The sequence below is a fragment of the Microtus ochrogaster genome, chromosome 8, assembly GCF_000317375.1.
Source record: "Microtus ochrogaster isolate Prairie Vole_2 chromosome 8, MicOch1.0, whole genome shotgun sequence".
Lineage (NCBI taxonomy): Eukaryota > Metazoa > Chordata > Mammalia > Rodentia > Cricetidae > Microtus > Microtus ochrogaster.
In genome coordinates, this window is record NC_022015.1 from 58234456 (window position 1) to 58258235 (window position 23780).

Sequence of the window (23780 nt, forward strand, 5' to 3'; positions counted from 1 at the left end):
CCCCCCCCCAGTTTGTACATAGTCATCTGCATGGTTTAGGGCTTTCCTTGTTGTACCTTGGAGGTGACTCATGCTGGTAGAGTATATCAGAGCTGTCTTTGGTTCCAGCAGTGTGCTGTGAACATGCTGTGAGCTAGCCAGCCTGCTCTCTGCAGACACTTGGGTTCGAATACCTTTGAATTGAAGCTGTTGAGTACAGTTCATTGACATGTGCTCCTTTCAGGTGGATCTCCGCGTTTGAGGCCAGCCTGGTCTACACAGCAAATTCCATAGTAGCTAGGGTCTGTGTGTATATATATTGAGACACTGTCTGGAAAAAAAAACAGAAAGGGACTGGGGGAATTAGCTCCTCCTTTTTACCTTTTGTTTATTTTATTTTTTGAGACAAGGGTTGTCAGTGTATCTCAGATTAGTCTTAAAGTCCTAGTCCTTCAGCCGCAGATGAGGATGTGCATGACCCTTGTTTATAAAGTGCACATCTGGGTCTTCAGGATGGCTCAGTGGGCAAGCCTGGCGCCCCAAGCCCTCTCCCTAGAATACTCATAAAGGTATGGAGAGACCCGACTCAAAAGTTTCCTCTGCTCTTCACACACCAGGGCATACATGCACACACACGTGGTAAATTTAAAACATTTAAAAGAACCCGAGAAATACTTTAAGACATAAAAGAGTGCTTAAGAGATTATACCATGAACCGTGTGACCCCCACCCAGATAAAGAAGTAGAACCTAGTCAGTATCTGTGCACTGGTGTGTCTCTGATGGTGGCCACATCTTGCCCTGAGTTATGCTGTGTATTCCCACACAGTGCAGCGGCATTGTGCTTGGGTTTGAAATGTTTCCCCTAAGGTTTTCAGCCACCTAAAGTTTTAGACATCAAGGAGTGATCCAAAGGGAAGATTCCAGGCAGGGAGGTGAATGGGGAACACTCCTGGGCGCCTCTGGTTATGTGCCTGGGGAATTGACTCCGCTGTTAGGGAATTTGATCTTCTGCACCAGATGATGGAGCTCTATCTTCACTGCTGGTAAGACTGGAACTAGCTCGAGTCTGGCTTTCTGAAGCGTGTTTGCAGTGACCTGGGATGATCCTGCCTGGAGGTCTTTTGAGGTGCCATTCTCTTCCTACTCGTGCTCCTGCCAAGTGATCGCTTCTGACTGAGGTCATGGTTAAGGGCACCCGTGGATTGCAAAACAGAATGATTTTCAAGTCCCTCCCTCCCCCCCTCCGCCACTCTATTTTTTTCCTTCTCTTCCTTCTTTTTCTTAATCTATAAGATCTAAGGAAGCTTTAATTTTAGGCTTCATTCGTGAAAGCCTCTTCTCTAGAAAGCTTGGGCAAATCAAACGCTTACTTATTTTTGAAGTACTTTGCATTTACTATAAACCTAACTAGGAAGTGGCATTGTAATACAAATTGTGCCTGTTTTTAGAAATAGAGTATTCTATAGAAGTAACCAATTCCATCCTTCACTTTCAAGTTTTTGTGATGCTACCTGTAGAAGAACTTATTGCATATACATATAAAACTGAATCGAAAGATTCTTGAATTCTCCTTGAGACATTTGTTCTAAGATATGTGCCATCCCAGTTGATGCCTGACCCACACACGTAGTATTGAATTCTAGTTTTGCATAGTTTTGTTCTTATCTTAGACAGGGTCTCACTGTGTAGCTCAGGGTGTTTGTTGTGTATTCCACACTGAACTCAAACTCTTGATCCTCCTGCCTCAATCTCTATAGTTCTAGGATTGCCAGCACACACCACTATTCCTTGCTAAATATTTTTTCTCTATGCATGATTTCTGTGGTATGCATGTGCTTCCCCTAGGCATAAGCACATTGCTAGCATCACTGTCCTTGTGCTTCAGGGTCATCGTTGGTTAAGATAGGGAAGCCTTGGACAAAGTGCTATGGTACTGCAGCTGTGGATGTAATGATAGCTGAGGTGACTTACTATACCAATAGGTAGGTAGACAATATGGCTTCCGTATGCTACAGAAATGTGAGATTTTTCTAGACCTTTCCATTTAATAATTTCACTGTCATTGACTGGTAGTAATTTTTTAAAAACTTAAATATTTATTCTGTATGTGTGCATGTGGCGGTCAGAGGACAACTTGTTGATCCTCTCCCTCCACCATGTGGGTGGGGCCCAGGGATCAAACTCAAGTCGTCAACCTTGGTGGCATTGCCTTTATCTTCTGAGATTTCACAGGCCTGACTGGTAGTAATTAAAACTGAAAAATTAAGCTGGCGTGGTGGCACACTCCTTTAATCCCAGCACTTGGAAGTTCCAGTTCAAGGCCAGCCTGCTCTACAGGACAGCTAGAGTCACACAAAGAAACCCTGTCTTGAAAAACAAAAACTGGAAACTTAAACCACTTGTTGGTTGGGGTCTACTGTAGTCCATTCTGTTCTTATTGAAAGGGAGTGCTGACTGAGACCATTCAACTGCTTGCAGAATCCTTTCTTCTGAAGTACAAGTTCAGGTTTCCTAGGGGAAAGGCTTGGTTGTCAGATGTTAAGTGGAGAGGCAACCTCGTCATGATGTGGTTAAGGACATAGTCTTTGGCAGACAGACAGGCTCAAATCCTGGCTCTGTGGTTGCTGTCATTTGAACAGGTTAGGCTAGTTGGCAGTCTTGGGTTTCAGCCTATTTTTTCTTTGAAGTGGTAATGACGCCATTGCCTTGTGATAATGAAGATTAAATGGCAATGTATGGTTGAAAGTAAACCTCCAGTAATACCAGTAAGTTGTGTTCACCATTTTTGTTTGTTTTAAGATATAATGGTGTCTTTCTGACTTTTGGTTTGGTGCTCTTTGTATAATTGCAGAATCTGCTATGTGAGGCGCTGTGGGGCTGTGTGGAGTAGCAGGGCAGGGCGATGGGAGCTGCTGAGATCGATGACCTGCTCTCCTTTTGGGATCAGTTCATGTGACTTCTGGGATGCTGGTTCGTTATAGGGGTGGAGTCTGTCTAGGAGGTTAAACTAGAGGAGAGTCAGGGAGAAAGTTCGTCCTGTCTTCCACTCTGCTGGTGGCTTTGTTTGGTCTCACCGAGGAGTTGGCTGGCCTGGAACTCTGTACCTAGGCTGACTCCAACCTCACAGCAGTCCTCCAGCCTCAGCCTCCCAAGTGCTGGAATTGCAGGTGTGAACTCACCGTGCCTGGCTTTTGACAAGTTACTTGGTTTTAGATAATAAAAGCAAAATTGAGATGCTAGGCTGACGGATCAGCAGTTAAGGGGACTTGCTGCTCTTACAGAGAATGGTGTTTGGTTCTGAGCACCCACATGGCGGCTCACAACTGTCTTTAACTCTAGTTCCAGGTGATCTGACATCCTCTTCTGGCTCCAAGGGGATGCAACACAAACCTGGTTCATGTACATACATGCTGTCAAAGCCACACATACACATGAAATAAAAATAAATGTTTAGAAAGAAATTAAAGAAAATTTGAGCATAAAATGTAAACATTTTATATAAAATTAAATTCTACCCACTCTTATCAATAGAAATCCATTCATTAACATTCTTTTATGTATTTGAAAATAGATGGTAATAATACTTTATGTTCAAGTACAATTTTAAAAAATTACTTAGTTTTGCAATGTATGGGTGTACATTTGTTTGCATGTGAAGGCCAGTGGTTGATATTAGGAATCTTCCTGGCTCACTCTTCCCCTTACATATAGTTAGAGGCAGAGCTCTTAGTTGAATCCAGAGCTCACTGCTTTGGTTATTCTAGCTTGCTTGCTCTGGTGACTGTTTCCATCTTGCATACTCTGGGATTACAGGTGGGTTCTCACCATTTGCACAAACAGACCTGAACCTGGTGCTTGCTAAAGCAAGCACTTCACCTACTGAGCCACCTCCCCAGACCTTCAAATATCTTCAGTAAAAAACAAAACAACAACAACAACTCCCCCGAACTGAACTATCCAGATAGCTGTAGATCAGAAAGGGAGAGGGGAAAAAGGGAATTCCTCATCTGTGAAACTGAAGGTGGCCTCTACTTAATCTCTTCCTAGACATTCTGGAGAAAGGACAACATGGTTTTAAGACGTTCTGTGCTTTCTGCTCTTTCTTCTTTGGCACACTAGTTACTTTTCAACCATCATGATAAAGCAGCGTGGCCAGAGCAAGTCAGAGTGTTTGGGCTTAACAGTTCCAGAGCGGTGAGAGCCTCTTGTCATGTGCGGCATGGCAGCATGCAGCAGACATGGTGACTAGGGCAGAAAGCTGAGAGCTCACACGTTGAACTGAGCTGGAAGTAGAGAGCATGAACTAGAAGTGGTACAGGTATTTGAACCCTTAAAGCCCTTCTCCAGTGATGTATTTCCTCCAACATGGCCAAACCTCTTAAACCTTGCCGAAAAGGGCTATAAGTGTCCAAATGCCCAAGAGTATGGATATGAGGGACATTTCTCATTCAAACCACCACATTTGGTGTGCCCCCTTAAGGTTTTTCTTTACAGGTTGGATAGTTTTGAGGCCAAGTCTCACTATATGTCCCTTGGAGCTCACTGTGTGGATAAAGCTGGCCTTGAACTCTGATCCTCCTGTCTTAGCCTCTCAAGTGCAGGGGTTAAAGTTGTGTGCTGTCATACCAGGCTTTTTTTTTTATAGGTTCTACGTGGGTAAAATGAGCATCCTATTAGATTGATAGAGTGATGGGTGTGTGTGTGTGTGTGTGTGTGTGTGTGTGTGTGTGTACCCATATTTGCTGTTGGATGTGAGCGCTGAATTGTTCTCGTCAGTGCCCTTTCATGCCTCAGGTCCCTCAACCCATGATTGAGGTGTCAGCCAGTTCCAGAAGGAAAGGCTCCTCTTCTCAGGACCTGGATGAGTCGTGTTCTCTAGAAATGGTGCCTGACGGAAGACTTTATCTTTTTTTTCCCCTCACAGATTTTGAAGCAAGCTTTATAAGACTGTTGGACAAATTAACCAATGGTTCTCGAATTGAAATCAACCAAACGGGTAAGCGTCTTCCCTCTGTTCCTAAAAGCCCTTACGTGTACTACATAGGCATTCCTCTGCTTCTCTTTTGAATGGTATAAATGCTGGATTATGTTGAAACCACTTTACTAACCATTTTCCGTTATCATCATCATGAATGTTTAGGGAGGACCTTTGAAACTAACCCAAGAGAGTGCTAAGTGGAGATTGTAAGAAAAGTTCATTACGCTGAATCATTAATATATTAGTTTCAAATGGAAAGACCCAGCATGTTTATGGTATACTTATATACATACATACATACATATATATGTATACACATACAATTATACCATAAATATAAGCATAAATGTATGAAATCTCCCAATTCTTAAGAGGCATAATAGAACTAAGGCTGTAGGTTAGTGGTACAGTGCATGCCTACCTTGTTTAAGGTCCTAGGTCCAATTCTTAACACTGGAAGAAAAGAAATAAGGGAAATACACTTGATTTAGAGTAATGGACAAGTAACTATTTCAGACAAAAGCGAGCATTCAGTTTTGCATATACTTGCCATATATGTAAGCATTTTGAATTTAGTATGTACAATCATGTTGAATTTTTACAGCAAACTCCCAGATATTCTGTATTGTAGGTACTGAAGTCTTTTTTAAAAATTTGATTCAAAATTTATATAAATAAATTTCAAGAAATTTGACAATCCCTTCAGCTCCTTCCTCTTCTAGACTTTTCTTTTAGGTAGTCTGTAAATGAAGTATGCACGTTTGTTTCCCAGCCGCTCAGATCTGAATAAGCACACAAAAGCTATTTTAATTATAATACTGTTTGGCCAATAGCTCAGGTGTATTCCTAGCTAGCTCTTACATCTTAAAATAACCCATTTCATAGGCCACTATGAGGCTGTGGCCTATGGTAAGGTTCCAGTATCCCTCTTTGGCAGCTACATGGCATCTGTGGCTCTGCCTACTCTCTCTATATATCTCTGTTCGGATTTCCTACCTGGCTTTACTCTGCTAACTCATTGGCTGAAACCGCTTTATTCATTATCCAATAAAAGCAACACAGATACAGAAGAATATCCCGCATCAGTAGTCATGTCACAGTTTAGGGGACTGTGTGCTTTTGCTGTTGTCTTGTCCTATGCTGGGCTCTCTGTGTTATTGTGGGTTATGGTTTAGTACTTTATTGTATAGATGGGTAGTCATTATTTAACTATCCCCTCTTGATTGCATTTGAGTTCCTTGATGGTTTTTCCTTTTTTGTTTCTAGAACCATTATCCACATTGAGTAGGAAGTAGGGCAGACACTGGTTGACACCAAGAACTGTCCACCTACATTCCATAAAGGCTTCTTAACCTTTCCTGGATGCTCACTCTCTTAAGGAAGAAGGAAATTTGGAGTCACAGGTGTCACTGTACCATGTAGATGTGCTGACCTCTGTCTGCATTCAGCCACACCTAATGGAGAACAGGCCCCGGATGATATGTCCACCTGCCCCTTTCTAGCTGTGCTTCCCTTGATAAATTTTTGGATTGCATGAATATGTGAAAAACTGAACTAGAGTAATGATGAGGGTCCACTGACAAAATAAGTTGAGATATTTCACTAACTAATATTAAAATAGCTACCACTAATGATATTCAGTATCTCAAGAACCTGGGTTATGTGCGCATTGTGTTTGGTAACGGGGTGAGTGACAGACCTCATTTGAGGGGTGTGTGTAGGATGTAGACCACTGGTGCCCTGAGACATTGGTCCACAGATGGATGCAGCCAGCATCTGAGTGTACTGGAAGCGTGGTGTCTGTCAGGAGCCTGCTGTGCTCCCCTGTGACTGTGGCAGCTTACATGGTGTAGGGAGGAGTTTGTATATTACTGGTATTAAAGTGTATCCACAGTTCATTATTGTTCAGAGCCTAGGCGCTGGTGAGTCAGCTCTTGACATAAGCTGTGACCTCTCAGGAATGACATTTGAGGTTCCTGGAGGCCTTGATCAGATTCCCCTCGGAAGTCATTGTGTTTGTTGTCTTGATAATTAATTTTGTTTCTGCTACATCGTTTGTTCTTTTCTTCCTCTCGGTTTAAGGAACAACCTTGTATTACCAGCCTGGCCTCCTGTATGGTGGGTCTGTGGAGCATGACTGCAGTGTTCTCCGTGGCATTGGCTATTACCTCGAGGCTCTACTTTGCCTGGCTCCGTTCATGAAGCACCCATTAAAAATCGTCCTGCGAGGAGTGACCAATGACCAGGTTGACCCTTCGGTGAGTATTGATGTCAAACCATAGTGTGATTTTTGTTTTGTCCGTTGTCACAGCCCAGTTTCTTAGAAGAAAGTCTTTTGTAAGTACAGTTTTGTTTTCGCGGGCATTTCTCTTGCCGTTTGACTTGAGATGCAGAGTTGGTTAACTTACTCCAAGACCCAGCTGGGTCAAGACCCGTGATCATCAGGATGGAGATGATGGCTAACATTCAGGTGCCTTTCTCTGTTGTGTCTATGGACCTGCAAAGCAGATGCTTACTGTCTCATCTTGCCATGAAGCATGGCTCCGCGAGGTAAGGCCCATGTGAGCACTGAGGCTAGAGGGCAGGAAATGACATCTGGGCTCTGCCGCCGTACAATCCTGTAATATCTGGGCCTCGACCATTAACTCAAGGACTTTTCACTTAAGTTTTAGGCAGAGTGGACATGAGGGTGGCAGAGTAATGTGTGAGTGTTGGTAGTTGTGGGAAATAGCAAGCTTCTTCCTAAACATGTTAGATAGGAGGAAAGTGGTTTAATACCTAACAAAAATTTTTATTTTGCTGAGCACAGTTGTCACACAGATTGTGTTAATGTCTTGTGGGGAGGGAAGGAGTCCACACTTTAGGACCCCTTGCTGTCTGGAAGAGGTTTCATACAGCAGACAGCATGCTGTCGTCACCGAGAGGCATCTGTCGTCTCTGTAGATACAGGCCACGCTGTCTTCTGAGGGCAGCTGCAGGGTGCTGTGAGTCTCCTGACTGGAAAGGAACAGTTAGTTAATGGTGACTGTTCATGCTTACCCAGGTTCCCACTATGGTCCCATTATGTAATGTGTTTCTGGGCAGTTGAGAACTTATTCCTCAGTTCCTGGAAACTCAGCTATGTGGACTCTTCACAGGACGCTGACTACAGGGCACAATCTGCCGTTTTCACCTGTGGGTGAGGGTGCTCTGTCACCTGTGGAGAATTGTAAGTCAGTGCTTCTTGCCTGTCTCCCGCATTGTCCGGAAAGTCTAGGAAATGGTTCCCTTGGCTAAATAGGACAGGAGGTGCTGGCACTGTTAGAGTGTAGGTAGGTAAAGTGTCTCAAATAATGGTAAACGCACTGTGCCCTCCCTCGGTTTCATACCCATTCTATAACTGCTAATGCTCATAAACACTGATCTATACAAGATTTAAAAAACACTCCAGGTATTAGTAAGAACAATCAGTTGGTGAATTAATTTCCCCAGAAACAGTGCTTTAACCTTTACACAGCCTGCTTAAGCAAATCTGTTTGTTCTCATAGGGGACGCTTTATTTTTGCCAGCTATAATGATAATGACCTTGTTACCTGACTAGACTAAAACAGAGGTGCCTGATTTGGGGAAAGAGTAACTTCTTCAGCCTGGAGCCTCAGGCATCTTCTCTGCTCTCTTCGCCTGTGGCACTGCTCTCTGCACAAAGATGGATTTCATGAGTGCTTAATTCTTCCTCGTTCTCTTGGGGTATGTAGCTAGAAACTGGAGGGCAGAAGCTGGCCCTGACAGGTGTGCAGCGTGGAGAATCTGTCTCATTCCGATGGGCTTTGCTTCTACAAAGTACCTGGGACTAGGTAGCTGGTAAATTAAAAACTTTCTTCTCTCTGGAAGCTGGGAAGTTCAAGAGATGGCTCACTTTGTAATGTGGTAGAGGGACATGTGAGAAATTGAACCAAACCTAACCTTGTATCACAACTTTGTTTCAAAGAGAAATAAGCCACTTTCCTGATACTGACCATTGTCTGTTAGTGAAGGCTGCATCTGATTTACTAAACGTGTCTAAAAGGGCCTGTAAGTGTTACAATGACAAATTTCAACGTAAGTTTTGGAGGAGACTGTCAGGATAGGGCAGTTAGGGAGAGTTACTACAGGAAGGGAAACCAGTCGCTGGGTTTTAGGGAAACTCTGGGATAGACTAGTGTTTAGGTTTGCATAAGCGCTCTATATAGTTTCCCACAAGCACATGTTTCTTATGATGTCTCCCTTGTTAAGTGATGCGTGCCTCTTATATTTGTGGATGTGTTTAGCATTAACATTTAATTAAATTAGCGAACCTTTAATAAATTTGCTGGATTCTGTCCCTGCACACCCGGTCCATTCTAAATGTGTTCCTAGGCCTTCTGACCACTTGGAGGATAACTGTATTGAATCAGCCTGTTAGACTGTGGCGTCATGGAGATAGCAAGGCTTGACACATGTCTTAGGGAAGGGAATTTAAATTGCTGTGATATTTTTGACCGGGATCATGTAGCTCATCAGAGGCTGAGCTTGGGACCAGAACTAGGGCTTCTGGTTTCTTCTGCTACCATACCACCCTTGCCTCCTCTCATAGTACAGCCTCCCCAGGCCCTTTGGATATGGATCAGATAACAATAATTGGCAAAGTCCTGCTGCGAACTGTTGGTGCTTTTGTAATTAGGCTTCATATTCCACCTAAGCCCTCACATGTGCGGTGAGCACCTGTATCAGAATTCTTAGGGCTCAACATTGAGGAGTTCATTTGGTTCACTCTGACCTGGAGAGACAATGGCTCTAAGTGTTAAAAAGAGTATGCATAAATATTGGGAAAAGATTAATGTATTAATGTTACAATAATATTTATTAATAAACTAATAAATAATGCCATGTGATACCTATGAAAATGAACAGAGATCCCAGTTTGTTTTCTGTGTGAGTCATAGCTGTCTCTTGAGTTTTGTTTGCTTCTTGAATTCTTACGTACACGTTCAAAATTTAATTAAAAATTCTTATTTGAAATAACTTGTAGGTTGATGTTCTTAAAGCAACAGCACTCCCTCTGTTGAAACAGTTTGGGATTGATGGAGAGTCATTTGAGCTAAAGGTAAGAATGTGTGAGCTGCTGGTTGTATATACCTAAGATATTTTTTTTTTATTTTACTATTTGGAAGAAACATGCCACATTTCAAATCATCATATCTCACGATGGTTTACAGGAGTGATGCTTCGAACGTTGAACTGAGAGACCTTTAATAAATAATGGCACCCTTTAATAATGGCAATGGCACCAGTAGCCAGTGGCACATGATACTTACTCTGCAGTAGGTGCTGTTATAAACACTTTACATGTACTGAGCCCTTCACACCACACCACAGCTCTTGATTAGCCGAGGACTAGAACTACATGGAGTCTTTCCCTTTGCCTCTTTTGTCTGAGTTACCCTGGTATAATTTGTGTCCCAGAGATCCTGAGAATCCTTGGTGTCTTCAAAGCGCAGTGGGGATGATTTAACCTTCCTGGGTTTGGTGTCGGAAAGCCACGTTTTCTGTGTCTACACTGTCCTGTGTCCCCCTCATTGTTTTGTGCAGATCTTGCGACGGGGAATGCCTCCTGGCGGAGGAGGTGAAGTGCTTTTCTCATGCCCTGTAAGGAAGGTCCTGAAGCCCGTTCAGCTCACAGACCCAGGGAAAATCAAGCGAATCAGAGGGATGGCGTATCCTTTGCGTTGGATCCTAAGTCTTTTCTTGTCTCGTGGAGTGAACAACTCCACTTGTTTCCACTATTTGCATCTTAGACAACAATCTCATAAAAGCTGGGGATCCGGGACAGTGGAGTGGACAAAATCCAATGGAGGATTTTGGAGAGGCTGGAATCATAGCACTCTGTTCTGTTGTGAAGTGCTTCTTCTGTGTCCTTCGGGGGAAGATCACTTTATGCACCTCAGTGTTAAACTTCCGCTTTGTTTTGCTAATAATGTCACTTAGCTAATTGGCACATCTGGGATTTAAACCTTGTCAGTAACCCCAGGCTTTTAACCTCTACATTTTTTTCCTGGAGAAAAGCAGGGACATTTGAAAGTCTTAGAGGATGGAGGTTTGTGAAGTAGGTAGGGCAATAAAGGGGCTGCTTCAGTGAGAAAAGGGAGCCTTTGCAAAGGAAGTGGCACTCTGGGGCATGGCTAGTAACGCGGGCCAGCTGGACTTGGGTGATCAGTGGCCGTTGATGCACACAGTGGGGTAGGAATTGAGCAGGAGTTGGTGAAGAACTGAGGGCCATTTTCAGCGGTTGGTCTTTATTTAAAAGTGATTTTCATCTGGAGAACAAATTTGTATATTAGGAGGACACCTTCAGTGGTCATGTAAGAACTTGGGTGGAATATTTGGAGAGTATGGTTGTGGAGGAAAATCACCTAATGGCAGCCACTTAGTGGTAGTGGTGACAGAAGTATTGTGCCCTACAGCAAAGATGGGCTAGAGCTGCTACTGAGAGCCCGTACAGGGAGAGCACATGGCACACACGGAAGAGGATCGGGATCATTGGGAATGGCTTTGATGCTTCTCACCGAGGCTTGCAGGTAGGGGTGTTGCTATGACAGTAGCTACAGCAGGGTGGAATAGGGGCGAGGGTGAGTTCCGTGTTACACATGCTGATTTGATGGCTCCAGTGAAACAAGTCTAGGAAGGACAATGGAAATGAGGATCTGTAGCTCTGGGGCAAGATGAGGGCCAGAAGTGAATGCTTTGAAGTCAGCAGTCGTGAAGAAGGCAGAGAGGAGACTGGAACCCCAGGAGGCCTGCAGAACTGGGAAGTAAAGACTGGACCTCCTGGAAGCCCAAGCCAGCACCCGCTAAGGCGCTGAGGAGTCCGTCTTGGCAGGGAAAAGCTGAAGGCCTTGAAAGAGCTTTTCTTTAGAGGTGATGGAGGCGGAAGACACATGACCTGTTCTGGGCTGTGGGGGGACAGGGAAGCAGCTGAATTAGAGTTGTTCTGTGTAGAATCTCCACAGGAAAGATGAGGAGAGGGCTCGGTGAAGAGATCATGCAGAATACACTTCCTTTTGAAGACAGGTTGTGTGTGCCTAGGCAAATGTCTTGGGCTGTAAAGCGCTTGCCTTGCAAACATGACCTGAGTTTGGGTCCCCAGCTGTTGTAGTGGCCTGTGTATAGCTCTGCTACTGGGAAAGCAGATACGGGATCACTGGGTGTAGTTGGTTATTTCACTTTTTTGGCTCATTGCTCTTACGGGAGGCCCACCACCCAGCTCACAAATAAATACATTGAGTCTTACTCTGTGACTTGCTCTGTAGCTGGTGACTAGTCCCTGAAGTCTCCTTTTCTCACTCCTAGATCTCTCTTCCCTGATATCTCCTTTTTATTCTCTCTGCCTGCCAGCCCCGCCCATCCTTTCTCTGGCCTAGGTACTTTCCGTTCAGCTCTTTGTTAGAGCAACCTGGTGTTTTAGACAGGCAAAGTAACACAGCTTCACAGAGTTGGACCAATGCAGCATAAATAATGCAGCACATCTTTGCTTCACTAAAACAAATGTTCCACAGCATGAACAAATGTAACACATCTTAAAATAATATTCCACAGTACCCAGGGCTTGCTAGCCAGCCAGCCTGTCCTAATAAGTAGCCCAGGGTTAATGAGTCTGGTCAGCTCCTGGTATGGATGGGATTGGAAGGGAATTTTGGATAAGTTTCAGGTTAAGGTAAAAGGGGGAATGTGGTGGTGTTCCTGGGGTTGTCCTCTGGCCTCCACATGTGAGTACACACATGAACACTGCTGCAAAAACAAACTAGAAAGGTTGTTCGTGAGTTGAGCATTCTGTAGGCTGGAAAAAGTGAATTTAGGGGAGGGGACTCTGGGGCAAAGTGACAAGATGATTCGGGTGCCAGGGGCGGGACTTAGTGGTTCTCCTGCTCGCTGCTGCTCACCCTTTCGTTGGTTGACTCGTGCACCAGACCTGTTCTGTCTACCACATGGGCTGTCACGAAGTTAACTGAGGTAGGCATGTGCAGTGTAAGGACTGCAGGTGTAGGTATGCCGTTGGTAGGTGGTGGCTTCTCTTGTTCATAGGGTGCATTTCACATTTACGAGCACACAACAGGGTTTGTTCAAGGTAGAACTTTGTGGAGGTGGGTAGGAAGGGTTGGGGTGAATTTTCAAATTGAGATGTGCTGAATTGAGGCCAAAGACAGGACACAGATGGGGTTGGAATAAAGGTGTGACAGGAATGGCAAAGGTGCGCTGTCACAGTGTGGGATGGTGACTGAAGGGGACAGCCACAAGGGTTCAGATGAAGTTGAGATTTTTTTCATGATGGCAGCCTGGCAGGAGATGCCGATGAGCAAGAGGGCCTGTTTCCTCCAGGGATGGAGCACCTGGCAGAGGGGGGGTGGGTAGCGCAAGATGAAGGTGGAGAGGCAGGATGAAGCAGTTGCCAGGATGGGCATCACTTAGTAAGGTGGCAGAACCCACACTTACTGGAGAAGGCAGAGGTCAAGGGATTGGAAGCCTGAGATTGAAGGTCAGGCCCGGCGGACATAAGTGTGTGTGCTTTAAAGAACGAGGGATCGAATGGAAGAAAACTGTTGGTGTTTTGTCTCGGGAAGTGGTAAGGCTGAAACTTTGTCCTCCCTGACTTTCCCTACTAATGTCCTTTGAACCTTCCCCATGTGGAATCTGAGGCAGGAGATAACTTGTGAGGTGCCACGTCCCTCCCTCCTGAGTGAAGCGGACAGAACTCCTAACCTGGCACGGATCCACCCATGGAAGCACTCCTGGCACCCTGGGTCACATTCCTGTCTAGACCAAACTCTCTAGGCCCCAGTTATCCAAACTGTCATTTACCAGGCCGCTCAAAGCAATGCAGGCTTGCTTCTCTACCTTGCCTGTTTCAGAACCTGAGGAAAAGCTAGAGTTAATTCTGTGGGTTTTACTTCTGTGGGCTGGTTTGGCTTGGACTGAGCGCCTCCTTGTTCTCACACTGGGAGATCTGTGGTTTTAACTGGTACCCCCTCATCCCCTACTCCCAACCCCCAGTGCTGCTTTTCCCTCTTTGAGGTCCGTGACTAAGGAGACATGTCCTGGGAAGGAGCTGGTGGTGGCCGCAGCTGTGACTACAGAGTAGTCCCCTTTTATTGGCTGCTTTCCGCCCACTCTGACGGGAGAGAGGCCACTGGCTCTGTTTCATGCTGCTGATCCGGAGCTCATGGTTCAGTGTGGAGGAGTTAGGTACAGAAGCTCGGGGCAGGCAGGAGAGACTGCTGGGTTGGGAAGACAGGCAGAGCCGGGGAGGTTGGGATTTGTGGCACAGTCTGACTGTTTCTCCTGTCAGTAGAGAAGCTAGTTTGAGTCTTTTGGTCTTTTTTTTCACACATGTATGTACGTGCAGTACAGCCCAAACACAGCCTCCACTTGTCCCCTGTTTTCCCTGTCTTGTGAGGGGTAAGAGGACGCTGATTTGTTTTTGTTTTTTTCTAGTCAGATCTCTTTAGCTCTGAGCACGGGTCTCTCTTGGTTGTACATCCCATGTACCCTGTAGTAAGGCCTGTCACAGGGTTGACTTGAGCATAGAATAAGGAGATATGTATGTGAAAGAGCTTTGGGATCCGTGAGTGCTCTGGGGTTGTCTCGGGGTGGGGACATCTGAGCTGTCCTAGGGAGAGTGGGTAGACTCAGATTCCAAAAAGATGGCACCCTCTCAGTCCAGAGACTGTGAGGTCTAAAGTGTTTGTCTAAACTGTCCAAAGTGCATTCTGGACAGAGACATGGTGATGAAACTGGGCTCTTTGTGTACTGAAAAATCCCCTTTTCTGCTCTTTCCCCATTTTGGATTTGTCCTTTGAGTCAAGTCAAATATTTATTGAGTGTTTCTGAGTACAAAAGTGGAACTGTGGAGAGTTGTGTGGGAATCGGCAGTAAAGCCCCTGCCCTCATGCAGTAAGGACAGGATGTGTCTGAAGGGAAACGTGGTACGTTCAAGTCGGGTGCTGGCTGGAGGGCTGCACGCAGGAGGCGTCTGTGGACTGAAGAGTGACAGAAGGCAGTTGAGGTGAAGACAGCGTGGATGGAGATAGGCGGCAGTTCCAGTTGGGGGTGAGCAGGCTGGGGAGGCTGGACAGCAGGATCCAGGAGGTTGCTCTTTAGCAGTGTTCGGACCCAGACAAGGAGAGGAGCTGGCGACAGGCCAGGCCCCATGCCAGCATTTGTTTCTTAGTTCTAATGAAAATTGAGTGTCTTGTTAATAGTAATTATTGAACAGCTTTATGGGAATGGGCAGACGACACTGTGCTGGAGTCCATATGGATTATCATGGTGGTGGGAAGACAGCGTGTTTTTGTTCTCATTGCTTAGTCCTACACCTGTCTGTATCTATACATCAGCTCTAGAGAGGATACACTGCAACTTGGAAGCAGAGTCAGGGACAGTCTGTCTCTGTTACAAAGTTTTAATTTGGGGTTATGGGTCCACATCCTCAAGCACTGACCCTTTCTGCTAATTTCTTCCTCCATTTCTGGGGTTCCTTGTAGGAAGCAGGGTAGTAGTTTTCTCCAGAGAACAGCAAGTAGAGGCCCCTCTGTCCTCACAGATGCAGTAACTAACTCTTAAGTAATAGAAAATTTTATTGGAAACCTGTGGTCTTTCAAACAGCAGACTCCTTGGACTTTCACTTTCTGCCTCTCTGTCCCCTCTGTTGACATCCTGGGCAGTGGGCTGGGATTGACCCAGGGCCACCCCACTCTGGTATCTGGCCTGACCTTATGTTCCTAGAGAGGCTTCTTGTAGCAGTCTGGCTACACAAAGATACCAGAGTGTCCTCTGGTCTCCACAGGGAGCCTGGCTGTGGTTTGAAGAAGCAGACATCATCACACTGTAGAGTGGAACAGTTACAGAGAAAGGGTTGTTCGGAAGTCAGGGTTGGGCTGTGGGAGCTGACTTTTAACAAACAGATATATTTGGTTTTTCAAGACAGGATTCTCTGTGTAATCCTGGCTGTCCTGGAGTTCACTCTGTAGACCAGACTGGCTTTCAACTCGAGATCCGCTTGCCTCTGCCTCCCGAGTGCTGGGATCAAAGGTGTGCACTACCACCATCTGACTTGACTTTATACTTTTCATTATAGGAGTCTAGATTCTTTTTCATCTTGGCTTTTAACCATTTTTTATAATAATGAAATATTGAATGATGGAACTATTAAGCTAAATAATAATAGTTGGATGACAATGGAATCGTAAGTCCCAGCATGACATAAAACCCCTAGCCTTCTAACCTGCTTTCCTCTGCTCCGTCACCCAAGTATCATGACTTCCTTAACCCTGGGCTGCAGGTACTCAGTGCGCGTATCCCCTCAGATGGCAAACCGGATTGTGGACTCTGCCAGGAGCATCCTCAACAAGTTCATACCCGACATCTATATTTACACAGACCACATGAAAGGCGTTAACTCTGGCAAGTGAGTGCACTTTAAAAGAGGTTTCCAATGGAGAAGGCTGCACCACTCCTTTCTGGTTTTTATTTATTTTTTCACTTCTCATTTTATTGGTTTGAATCTAAAGTTTTCAGGTTTCTCTCCCGAAAATAAAAACATTGGATTCTACAATTATCTACTTGGGTTAAGAAGTCTCTTTTCTTCTAAGGCGCAGCCCCACACAGCTGTCTGAGGTGAAGAAGGGGGTGAGTGTGAGTGCGCAGTCTGGCTTTCACACAGCCCAGTGGAAAGTGATGGTGTCAGAGGTCAGGGCTGGAGGGATGTGTACACAGAGCTGGCCCTTCCCCCTGGGGGTGGAAAGGTCATTGACACTTCCATACCTTTTGTTACTCAACCACCAGAACATTCTTCATTGAGTGTAATGATGTATCCCAGGATAACTGTAAACATTATATTTAAAGAGAGTGTATGTGTTCTATCAGTGTGTCTAGCACTCAGTGCATACGATATAAATGGTAACTCCTAATGTTGGCCTTTTCTTCCTGCCTTCTACCTTAGCTGTAGGTCTGGAATCGGTGGGTCAGTTCTATTTTGGAGGGCATTGGGAAGGCTGGGGAAAGATAGTGGTAGCGAAGCTGAGTGTTCCAGGATAGTCTGTTCTCAGATCTCTCGCTTTACTGGAGTGGGCAGGAGGGAAACAGTGCAGGCCTGGAGGCCGTGCTGCCTGCCACCAGCTATAGTATAGTGTTTTCTAGTGTCACTGACCCACCTGACCTGGTATAGTGTCGGTTTCTGTGAGTAGCGGCCATACATATAGATCAGGCTATGGACATGATGTTCATTAGCTTCAAAGTCCATTGAAAGTTATGTATAAAAGCAATATGCAACTTTCATTTATGTTTAGTATTTAAATTCCAAGTTACTGGTCATAAATCATTGTTAAATCATGGCTGGATTGCCCCAATCTGATCAAGTGATGGAGCCACACAAGGAGGAAGGGTCATTACAATGTGGTGTTCATGGCCTGGAGCCCTGGGAGCCAGCACCTCTTAGTAACAGCTGTTAGTACTTAGACCATCATGCACATTGGCCCAGTGTGGTACATTGTGACTTACACAGTCATTACTTTAAAAAAAAAAAAGTAATAAATGATTTTTTATGTGTTGGGCAGCTGAGCTTTGCAAATGGCCAGTGCGATCCTCAGTGATGCCGTGCGCACTGCCTCCATGCTAGGTGTGCAGGTTTGCCTTGTGACTCAAAGGCGTCTTGTATGTCGCACTAGAATTTTATACTTGTCTCTAGTGATGAGTGATGTTTGTTAAATATGAGTCAGATGCTCTGGAACCTTGGCTTTGGTGAGTAGTACAAACCTCTGACTAAGTAGATAATTGTTTTCAAGAAGTTAGAAACTGGGCAATAGAATTCTTCCACGTAGGAAGTCAGTATCGTGCGTGCAGAGCATCATTAGCCAGCTTTGGTGGTGCATGTCTATAATCCTGGTCCTCCTTGCAGGTTGAGACAGCAGGCTTGTGAGTTTGAGGCCGCTGGGGGCTACATAGTGAAGTACTCTCTCTAAAAAGAAAAATGAAATAAACATAATTATCCTTCTAGTTTTTCTGGAATCATTTTGGCCAGTGTTCTGGATATAGAAAACATTTTGAGAACAGCGTTGAACAGTGTTAAAAGAGACAGCACTGTTGCAGTTGTGTATGGACTGTGCCATTGAGAAAGCTTTTTGAGGGGTGTATTTACTTTGCAATGGACAAAGTTCATTTGAGCATCAAATCTGGCGGATTTGTGGAGAGGTGCTTCTTTTTCTTGTTTACGGGCTGGTTATTTATTTATTTTTCCATTCTTCTGGCTAAATTGGTTGTCATTGTTTTGTGAGGACAGGATCTTAGGTGCTTACCCAGCATACTTCCAGTTCCTGGATGTGGAAGCTTCCCTCAGGTGCTTGCTTGTTGGATGCATGAGTAAGCCAGCTGTGGTCCTGGACAAGATGATTAGGTTTTAGCTGGGATATTGTAGAAACCATGGCAGAGACCACAATGCCAGCTCATTGACTATAGTTAGTGCTGTCTCCAGACAAAAATGCAAAGGTGGAACTCCTTTGCCTTTTCTGCTTTCATGCTTGTCATTATGGAAACATCTAGTATTTCTCAGGCTTGAAGGCAGATGGTTGTAGTAAGTTCTGAATAGGCTCTATAGTTCAGGGTCGAATGGACACTGGAGAACTTCCTTAGACTCTGCAATCTGTAGGGCCTGCATTTGAGACTTACCTTTGTCACTTTTGAACAGAGTGGACCTGGTTCAGGCTGCTTATTCCCAGCATATTCTCATTCGTGAAATGAAGGCAGTGGTAACTTCTCAACAAGACTGAAATAGCCCTGGTGCATGCTCGGTACCTAGAAGCCTGTTGACATCATATTCTGTGATCGTTATAAACACATTGAGAGTCTTTGCAAAGGGCAGGGAGGGAGAAAGTACGAGATTAGAAGACTAACTGGAAATGCAAACTTGTCTCTTGCCTTGGTTCTGCTTTGTGCACCTCGGTAGTCTTACTTCTTTAATGAAGAAGGCATACTCGTCACTGTATGCTGCCATGTGTGCCTTTACTTACTCAGTGTCTGCCTTTTAATCACTAGGTCTCCAGGCTTTGGACTGTCACTGGTGGCAGAGACTACCAATGGTACCTTCCTGAGTGCTGAACTGGCCTCTAATCCCCAGGGCCAGGGAGCAGCAGTTCTTCCTGAGGACCTCGGCAGGAACTGTGCGAAGCTGCTGCTTGAAGAAATCTACAGGGTATGCCCCTGCCTCTGCAGATGTGGGGAAAGGAGCAGTCTGAAGAAGGGAGCGGATGTCTTTATAGCCTTCTTTATTCCTTCTAAGCACGTACACTAGCGAGCTAACCTGTGCTTGTGCACTGGGTGTTTAGAATGCACTAGTTTGATGGATTCATTGAATTAGTCCATGAGCAGAGATCTATTGGGACGTAGAACAAATAGGTTTTAATGGAGACAGGAGAGAAATGGAGCAGTCAGAAAAGGGAGTGAAGTTCAGTAGGACACAGAAGCAGGTGAAGTGAGATGGAGACCGGCACACTGACTTCTCATTCTCTCTCTCTCCCTCTCTATCCTCATCTGTTTTTATTTTATGTGCATGAGTGTCCTGCCTGTATGTATATATGTGTATCACATGCATACCTGTGCCTGCAGAGGCCAGAAGAGGTTGTCAGATTCCCTGCAACACACAACTCTGAGCCACTGTGTGGGTATTGTGGTTAATCTTGGTTCTCTGCAAGAGTAGCAAGTGTTCTTAACCACCATGCCACCTCTTTAGCCCTGGGGGTATTCTCTTTTTATGCCCCCCCCCTTCCCCTGCGCATGCACCAAACATTCTTATGGACTCACCTTCAGATTTGTCAAGGTAGAAATCTGGATTTACGTGGATAATTTGCAGTATTTCTAGAGTACTGAAGACCATCTAGAGAAGACCCAGGCTGTCACAGCATGGAGGAGGCTGTGTGAGAACTGGGCAGTGGGAAAGAGAGACTTCAGCCAGTTACCATTTTGCATCTGCTGTTCTCCGGGTAGATGCAGCGCAGGTTGACTGCATTCTTTGTGGCCACAAACTGTTGATCACAGGCACAATAAACACAATCATAAGTGAGCATACATTTCACTCTGCCATGTCTGAGGTGAAGGAGGTTGTGGGGGAAGAGAAGATGCTAGAAAAGGAAAATATGTTTCTAAGGGAGCACATTATGGGTACAGTCCCCAGAATGACCACACAGTAGAGGATTGTTTAATATTGCAGTTGCTCACCTGAGCCAAGCCTGGCATTGAAACCTGCTCAGTGGTCATGTGATAGAATGTCGGCATTCTCACAGTGGCATCAGGGGGACTGAATTGCTTCAGAATTAAGTAAGCACTGGTCCTTAGTTGCTGTTTCTAACCTAATTAAACCTGGGAGTATCTCCTGAAGAGCATGGCATAACCTTGTGCTTGCTGCTGGGAGCAGGGGAGGCAGGAAGTGAGGGCCTCCCCAAGACATGGCCTGTCAGGAATCTTGTGTAGCCAGGTCTGATGCAGGGTTTTGTTTTGTTTTGCCACATCAGCTCATTTTTGATGACAGATTTAGCATTGGTTTTGAAAGACAAGTGATGATTAGATATTTGTGGGTACGTAATAGAGCCACCGATTCACCAGTTACTCACTCATGGTTTCATTAAATGTTCTGTCTGTATGTTGGGTTGGGTAAAGGTATGGTGATAGCTGTCTGTCTGTCTGTCTCTAAAGTACTTGTTGGCTTGTATAGGTCTTCGTTTCCTGACCTCGTGGCTGATTTGTCCTCTCTGACTGTGGGGACACTTCTGTTCCTTTCTAGTAGACCGTGGGAGAATGAAAAACCTTGTGTTCCAGAGAAGCTCAGCAGGTGTCCATGGACATAGCTGGAGTTTGGGTTTCATATCTCATTAATAGCAGACTCAAGCCCTGGAGTAAAAACATGGCCGACCAGTTCCAGGAGGAAAACATACATCCTGGATTAGATAATTGGATTCTTACCTTTTATTGAGATCTTTTAAAAGCCATTATTGTTCCTCAGCCTTTTGTTTTAGTCACTAAGAAAACTTTGTGTGACTGTCTCTAGTCTTTATTAGTAAAAGGATGAAAATACACTGCTTTTTTGACCAATTCTCTGTACGTCTGTGGTGTGACATATGGGTGATAAAAACCCTCCCACCTGAAGATGCTCTTTTTTTAAAAAATCAGAATTGTGAGTCTCTGACCCAGCTGCTTTTGCCCGTGGGTTACCATGCCCTGCTGGTTCTGTCCTTTCTGTCCACTGCCCTGCTTTCTTTCCGCCTCACCTCACTTCACACTCCCATGGGAGCTGCTCTCCTTGTCTTCAGAGGGGCGGTCTTTCCCACATCCTCCTCAGCCTCCCTCTCTGAGTCTGTGTTTTTCCCTCCAAACTTGGGCTTGGTCTCTTTCTGTCTGTGAGCAGAGCCCCTACTCTGACTGCTTACCTTCCCGGAATACAATGGTATTTGTGAGCAGTTAGAAAAGCCCCACCTCAGGTACTGCTCACCTCTCTTTATCCTGAGAGTACATGTGTCTCTGTAGAGCCTGGCCGCTTCCCATTGGCTGTGAGCCATTCCACCATGCTGCTCTTCTCTTCTTTCCCAGGCCTGCCTATCCCTCCAGGCCGTTTCAAATGCCTGCTTCTGTTGTTGGGCAAGTAACACCCGTGTCTGTGCCTTCACATCTTGTAGCCCGCCACCACCCCTCCTTCCATGGCATCCTGCACATGGACCTGGCATATTTACTGTATTAAGATCTCTTCAGTCCTAATCCAAGTCAGCTGAGGATGGTGCAATAGCAGCTCGGTCTAGGAAGCAGGCAGAAGAGAAAAGTTTAATTTTAGTCAGGCTCAGGAAAATGGAACAAGAGCCGTGAACCAATTAGTTTTGTTCATCAGATTTCCTGTTTTGCATGGAAAAGGAGCTATTGTCCTAAAAGTTCGCTGAATGAAATGAAAAATGATTCTTGTTCTTTATTAACTTGAGCGGGATGGGTTTTCAGAAGGCCAGCTACCTACGAGTGTTTGCACTTTAGTCCACTATTCTGGAACTGAGTGTCTCTGCTCCTCTCTCTCTACCTGTTGGGTCCCCTTTTCTGGTTTGTACTTTGATTAATCATTAGAGTGTTTGTGTTTACAGGGTGGATGTGTGGACTCGACCAACCAAAGTCTAGTTCTGCTGCTCATGACCCTTGGACAGCAGGACGTTTCCAAAGTGCTGCTGGGACCACTCTCCCCCTACACGTAAGCTCTTTTCATTTGGCCTCATCGTTCTGTTCAGTTTGATTTTCTGACCAACAGAGTGACAAGGTGTGCAGTGTGTAGCCTGTGACCACAGCAGTGTGCCTGCTTGTGTTGATCTTTAACCAGCCATACTTGTGACTGCTTGCCGGCTGGTGTCTATTTAGTCACACATGGGTTTGTGCCTTCCCTTCTTCCGTGACAGCTGTATCAGATATATATTGGGCAGGTCTTGTGTCTGTGCTTGATGTTATGTTAATATTCTCAAGATAAACTTTTATGTAGCTATGAAGTTTTTCCAGTCCCATCTTTTCGATAGCGTTCTTACTGTGGCAAATGGGCTATTTTTCCAGTGATATAACATATTAGCTGGCTGGGAGAGATAAATTCGTAGGAATATTACCAAACCAGTTGGGAAGTTACAGAGGTGAGTTTAGGCAGTATCAGGTGGATATTAGCAGAAATTAACTGCTAAGGTATAAAAATTTGCACACTCCAAGAATAGTAGCTAGCCAGAAGACTCAACTTACAGAGCTCAAAGCGAAAGAAACATTTCTAGTCAGGAATAAATGATCAGGTTTAGAAATAGGCGTGTGTGTGTGTGTGTGTACACGTGTACATGCTTACAGACTTAAAGATAGCTGTGTGGTCAGCTAGAGTGGTAAATGGGGGGGGGTGCAGGTAGATCTGAGACTGAACTGTCCTTTTTCGGTTATCATGGTACCGATGCTGTATATCTGAAAGGTACAGTACTGTGATAACTGAAGAATGGTGGTGCCATCACATTGGGGGCGGCACTTTGGGAACTGGAAGCTTGAAAGAGATTCTTTTACTTTTCGAGTTGGCAGTGTAAGTTTTTTGGAACAGAAGATGAGAGAGAATACACTGTTTTAGCAGCAGGGGAGACTGGTGAGCAGGACCTGAAAAGCCACACTGATAATATGTGTAAAGTGTTTCACAGGCCAGGAAACCTAGAGTTGAGCAATCTGAGTGGCACGCTAACTCTAGTGGTTAGCATTGCTCAAAAAGAATGGCGCTGGGGCATTGAGAGAGGGGATAGGAGGCGAGCACAGCACCCCTGGTGCAGGATTTCCCTCCCATCAGGGCTGCATGAAGCAGCTGGTGGTTGTGTGAGCCTCCTGGGGCTGTCAGCTTCTTAGCTGGCCAGTGCTATGTTCAGCTTCTGCCCCAGGACAGTGAAGGTCTTGTGGCTCTCCTGGAGACAGCAAGAGGCACTGTCTCAATGTATGTGGTCCAGGGCTTGGGCCTTGGCAGAACATCATGTGAACATGGAATGTATGTTTTATCTTTTTGTTTTATTGAAGGTTTTTTTAAAGAAGTTGTTTCTGGGGAGTGATTCGGTTTGGCTCTGGGGTCTTGTGTAATCTTTTAATGTGTGCAGCCTCCCTGGAGACAGCTAGGATGTGACTGTTCCCTCCCTGGAGACAGCTAGGATGTGCCTGTTCCCTCCCTGGAGACAGCTAGGATGTGACTGTTCCCTCCTCACTATGTCCTTCACCATATAATCCTTCAGATTTTCTCCCTTCTTCCAGAAACCTAAAATTAC

General features: G+C 45.2%; 1 protein-coding gene across 1 annotated transcript in view; it reads left to right on the plus strand.

Annotated features, from left to right (window-relative positions):
* Positions 1-23780, plus strand: part of Rcl1 (RNA terminal phosphate cyclase like 1) — a 46697-nt gene that overhangs the window by 13080 nt on the left and 9837 nt on the right. The window contains exons 2-8 of the mRNA XM_005352112.2: positions 4906-4977; positions 7042-7217; positions 9986-10060; positions 10546-10670; positions 16289-16414; positions 19036-19192; positions 22113-22216. Coding sequence (XP_005352169.1) covers positions 4906-4977; positions 7042-7217; positions 9986-10060; positions 10546-10670; positions 16289-16414; positions 19036-19192; positions 22113-22216 — 835 coding nt within the window. The remainder of the gene's footprint in view (positions 1-4905; positions 4978-7041; positions 7218-9985; positions 10061-10545; positions 10671-16288; positions 16415-19035; positions 19193-22112; positions 22217-23780) is intronic.